The sequence below is a fragment of the Alligator mississippiensis genome, chromosome 2, assembly GCF_030867095.1.
Source record: "Alligator mississippiensis isolate rAllMis1 chromosome 2, rAllMis1, whole genome shotgun sequence".
NCBI lineage: Eukaryota > Metazoa > Chordata > Crocodylia > Alligatoridae > Alligator > Alligator mississippiensis.
Window position 1 is genome coordinate 169,368,903 of NC_081825.1, and position 5,651 is coordinate 169,374,553.

Sequence of the window (5,651 nt, forward strand, 5' to 3'; positions counted from 1 at the left end):
GATCTTGGCACATGGGGCTGGATCCTGCCCCTAAACTGGCCTCATCCCACTCATTTGGTCTGTGGGACCAAAAGGCTGAGCACTGCTGCCAGGGCATAAGTCAAAGGGGGTTGAGGCAATGCTGCATGAGTCAGGGGGCCTGGACACATGAAATACATACATCATTGCAACTTGCATCAGTTTTGTATACCACTATAAATAATTACACCAGGATCCAGAGCAGACAGGAGGGCAGCCAATCTGGGGTGCTATATCCAGTATGTGATTATTGTAGTGATTCACCACTAGGTAGCAGGGTGCCAGTTATTGTGCCCTGCCTCAAGTAAATGGGTACTCCAGGGCAAGCTGCAGATGTGTGACATCTGTACCGGTGTAACTGGTATAAGTTTTATCCTTGACTTTTCCCCCAGTATAATTGGTGTTGAACTCTGACATATGTCCAGTCCTTTTTTGCTCTCATGTAAGCATATTGTATGTCCAAGCATAGGGGCAAATAGGAAACTCTGTTTCCTGGTTTGCCAATGCCTGTTTTGGCATCATTTGTAATGCTAACTGGCCAGCTTGATGGTGACCCTCTTGGTGGTGGTGATGGGGGCATGAGCAGCACAGGCACTCCTGAGGACTAGCAACCTTCACCCTTTGGGAATAAAGTGCTGTGCAAAAAAGTTTGGAACCACTGCTAAAACAGGTGTATATCACAGTGCCCATGCAGTGTGGAGTGAGTTCTCATGATGGGTGTGGGAGAGAGGTGGGATTAAGTACTCTGTCCCCTGACTGCTGCTCTGAATGTCTCCATTAGTTGCACAGTTATGCTACCACTATCTTCCCACTGGCCTCACTGCTGTTGCAACAGCTTTGATGTAATACCAGTCATTGTGGGGGGGGGGGGGGTGTCATAGAGCACAAAGGCAAAGTGAAAGGCTGGCTTCAGGAGTCTAATAACTTCTGCAGTAATTTCTTCCATTTTCAAGGCATTAAAATAGCTTGGTAGTTAAGATGTGCGTTGAAAAAGAACTCTCTTATCTTGGTTTTTAGTTCCCTCTGGCTGGGAGGATTATTCAGGAACGTAGCAGAACAAGTATGAAAATGTATTTTTCCATATAAAATACAAATCCTGAGACAAATGCTTAGCAGAACCGGGATTTAAAGACAACAAGCTCCCAGGTGCTTTTTTACCTTGCCCTCTTTCTTTTGCATACTGTTGTGTGTCACTGCAAATACTCTGGTTTCCTAGGCGCAATTGCTTTGATCTCTGGCTGACATCTGCTCTGTTTATCTCAGGTTCTGTTCTTGATTTACCTCCATTAACCTGGAGTTCCTGCCCCCTATAAGGAGCAGCTGAAGAGAGGCTAGTTTCAGTTCTTTACCTAGGTAGAACAGGATTTGAACTCTACTGAAGAACTGACACTTTAAAACAGGACTCTCCATGGAGTGGGCAGATCTCTTTCTTCTTAACCCTACCATTTTGTACCAGATGCTGGCATTTCCATTTGCTGTTCTGTTTCACTATCTCTGCAGCTTTGGGTATCTCTCTCCAAGTGCCAGGTATGCTTTTGTATTTATGTTATGTTCATCCGTTTGATCTTTTATAAACACATTTTATGTTAACTGTGGGTTTCACAAAAAAAAGAGAATTTTGCCAACTTCTTTAATTGGATACAGCAAAGACCTGGAAACCACATTTTTGGAGCCTTTTCATTGCTCCTTTATTGAGTCATAACATTATTTGGGACAAATCACAACCTCTGTGTGCCTCAGTTTCCTCATAAAGGAAAGTTTGTGTTTCATTAGGGCTTTACACTTTTTACAAAGTAACAATCATTTGCCAAGTTTCTAAAGTAAAATCAAGGTTGAATCATGAGTCATTGAACACATTTGTGATTCTATGGTGGGAGTTTCATAAGCATCTAAGTCAAACACTTTCAATGGACTTGTGCTTGTAATGTAAAAGCTTTTTAAAAATAGTACCTCTGAAGACAGGTATTTAGGCAGCAATTATGGATTGTAGTCTTAGGAAGGGAAGAAGAAAGAAAAATGCACTGGGTTTAATTTAGGTCTTCTACAAGTTAGAGGGTCTGATGCTTCAGGGAACCCATTTCTGTACCACATCTGAATTATGCTGGATTGTAGGAAATCCCTTTATCAGAGAATGGAGTGTCAGACAGATGCTGCCAGGCACTTATGTCATATCTCTTACAGACTATTCAAATGACAGCACTGTAGGGAATGGCTACATCCTGGCTTAAACCATTTTTCTCCAACCCTCTGCTACGTTTGATGCTGTCAATTTTCCTCAGAAAGAGGAAACAGGTATGTAACCAAGTAGAAAAAGTTGACATCAGAGGAGCTGTGGGACACATGTACCTTTGGAAATCAGGTTGTTCCCTGTTAGGTACTCAAGGCTGAAAGATTTTTGGCCACAGCCTCCATTGACGACTTGCCAATAGGAGATCAGAGATGAGTAGGTGATTGTACTCTCTGTCATTGTACAGCCACTGAGAAAGCCATCACTATCATTCTCTCTCTAAAGAAATATGCTCTTCAAATTGCAGGACTTCAGGATCACCTGGACCTGTATCCTCATCTCAGATGGAGATCCTTTCTAGAAGGCTGCCTGTTTGGACAAGGCTTACAAGTGGTCACTTACAATCACAGTGAGGGTGTTGCCATTTGTTCAGGACACAAAGGCTAGCCCCCTAGGACAGGCGTTTCCCAACTTTTCTATCCCCTCAGGGACTGGGTTAGCTGCATCCATCTCCCACAGGTTGGACAGAAAGTATCAGATAGATGGTTAAAACAGAAGAAAGCATAAGGTAGACCTCCTTATTGAAGAGAGATTGTTCAGCTCTCTCCAATAAGCCGTGGTAAGTTAGGAATAATGGATATGGAGTATGACACACTGGACCAGGTGCCCTATTTTTCAAGCACCCTGAAGTACATGGCTTCTGGTGTTGTAACAATGGCCCTCTTCAAGCCTTTTAAGTCTTTGAGTACCAAGCACTGCAGGAAAAAAACCAAACACCACAGAACAGCATGGCAGGCTTACCTGCTTCCAGGAGATGCTGACTGGTTAGGTAAAGGTAGGGGGTCAGGAACCTGATACAGCAACCTTTGCAGATGTCTTTGCTTCCTTCTAGGTATGTTGTTCTTCTGGTTGGAGGCTTCCTTATAGCATGTGCTGCCATGGGATTGTATGCCTTGTTGCTCTTCATCCCAGCCTTGTGCTCGGTGGCCATATTCCACTCAGTTAGCCCACTGCGGGTCCACACATGGGTGTTTGTCTTCCAGATGTCTTGGCAGACACTCTGCCACCTTGGGCTGCACTACAGAGAACATTATCTGCAAGAAGCCCCATGCATCAGGTAACAAGTAGCAGAGCACAAGTCCATCTCCTCCACCAAGAGATTTTTGCTTATAGTGAAATCATATCAAGACCTTTCCTAACTTTACAGCTGGCAGGGGGTGACAGAGTAGAATAAACCTGTTACTTGGTCTGTCCCCCTTAGTTCTAGGCAGTCTCTTTCACAGGAAATACTACAGCAAACAGCACCACGCAGGGAAGAACAACACAGTTTGTCTTGCTGTGTGCATTTTAACATTTTAGAAACAAGATTCTCCTGCTCCCCTCCAGCATTAAGCTATTAAGTACAGCTTGCTTTCTATTGGGTCTCACCATTAGCCTTCCATAGCAATCAAGAACTTAACAGCTCTTTGATTAGCTTTTAGGGGTGAAATTCAAAATTCACCACATTCCTAGTGCTCCAGGCATTGCTCTGGCTTGCACTGATTGTGCTGGGTCCATTTCTCTGCTGTACTGTCATTGTAGGGATGGGGCTGTTCACTTCCATACAGGAATAGAAATAGGAGCCCAGAAAATAACCCAGAAGTTGTGTTTCGTGGTCAGGGTGTGCGAACTGGGGATTCAGGCTGGGGTCAGAAGCATTGATGCAACTGCAGTCCATGGGTTCCAGAGTTTGGAAGTTAAGGGGTGGGGGGATGGAGATTGCAGATAAGCAGCAAAGACTGGCTCAGCCATCTGTCCATCTGCCTGGGATAATGAAAATGGGCAGGCAAAATATGGGGGCTGCTGACTGAGTGCTCAGAGTTCAAAGAGGGGCCCTGTGAGCTCCATAGATGCATAGAGCAAAGTGCCAACAGAGCTCTAGCTGAGGGCAGCCCCTCACAGGCTGGGGTGTTAACAGACTACACACATGAAGGCCCTACTCACTCATCTCCTTTTCAGGCTATCGATTGCTCTTTCTTCTCTCATGCTGTTGACCCAGAAGGTCACATCACTGGCTCTGGACATCCATGAAGGGACAGTGACAGTGACTTTTGAGCACAGGAGGAGGAAGGAGCCCCTGCTGGGAGCATTACCTTTCTGCAGCTACCTGCTATTTTTCCCTGCCCTGCTAGGAGGCCCCCTGTGCTCTTTTAAGAGATTTCAGGCCCAGATCTTGTGCTCAAGTCTACCATACTTCACTCAGTCCCTTTGGGTTGCTGGCCAGAAAAGTCTTTGGGCTCTGACTCTGCAGCTTCTGAGATTGGCTATGAGAGGGCATGAGGGCACACTGACCAGCCTGGCATATTGTACTCGCTTTGGCTGTGTGTATGTTGTGTGGATTTCAGCTCTGCTCTTCAGACTGGCCTATTATTCTCATTGGGCCCTCGATGAGTCTCTCCTCAATGCAGCAGGCTTTGGGCTGGCTCTTGGACATGACCCTACCCATGGAGACCTCTCAGGCACAGCTATGTGGACCCTGGAGACCACACACAGGATAGCCTTGTTCACCAGGACCTGGAACAGGAGTACTGCCCAGTGGCTGAGGAGACTCATCTTCCAGCGCAGCCCAACCCAGCCTCTGCTGGCTACCTTCACCTTCTCAGCCTGGTGGCACGGCCTCCACCCAGGGCAGGTGTTCGGCTTCATGTGCTGGGCAGTAATGGTGGAAGCCGATTACCGGATTCACCCTTTTCTAAGCAACCTTACAAAATCCTGGTGTACAAGGTTGCTGTATAAAGCCCTGACCTGGGTCCTGACTCAGCTCGTTATTGCATACATCATGGTTGCTGTGGAAATGAGGAGTTTCTCTGCACTTTGGCTACTGTGCACCTCCTACATCAGCTTCTTCCCTCTCCTGTATTGCATTTCACTGCTGCTGCTAGCAAAGAGAGCAACACAGAAGTGAACCTTACCAATAGCTCTCCCCTGCCTTCTGTCTCCATGCTTCTCACCCAAACCATCACCAGGAACAGTGCATAGGAGCCAGAGATCATTAGCAATGGCCTCCTCTTTAACTGAGACATTATCTGCTTTAGGTCAGGCTGCCTGCTCTGCCTATGCTCATTAAGTCAATCATCTGTCATAGGACTCCTATTTCCAACTTCAGCATGCCCAGCATAAATGTCTTTATGTTTCCTCATACATGCCTGACACTCGTACATGCTCCATAGCTGCATTCATGCTTCCATGTGTATGATGTCTACAGAGCATGACCGGCAGGGGAGGGAACAGCTCACACTGATCTCACTAATACCCCATTCCTGCCACTCTCATCTCAGCTGACCCCAAAAAGTGGCTCCATCTATCATCATATGTTCTTGCTCATGTGCATGCCACTTTAGCCCTTTTCCCATCTGTGAGCAGCACA

The 5,651-nt window shown here is 46.2% G+C and overlaps 1 protein-coding gene across 1 annotated transcript; it reads left to right on the top strand.

Moving 5' to 3' along the window:
• The first annotated feature begins 1,383 nt into the window (after positions 1–1,383).
• On the top strand, positions 1,384–5,296 carry MBOAT4 (membrane bound O-acyltransferase domain containing 4). The gene is made up of 3 exons (XM_006278817.4): positions 1,384–1,545; positions 3,138–3,362; positions 4,244–5,296. The coding sequence occupies exons 1-3, from the start codon at positions 1,427–1,429 to the stop codon at positions 5,187–5,189; spliced, it is 1,290 nt and encodes a 429-aa protein (XP_006278879.3). The 5' UTR covers positions 1,384–1,426; the 3' UTR covers positions 5,190–5,296.
• The last annotated feature ends 355 nt before the right edge of the window (positions 5,297–5,651 follow it).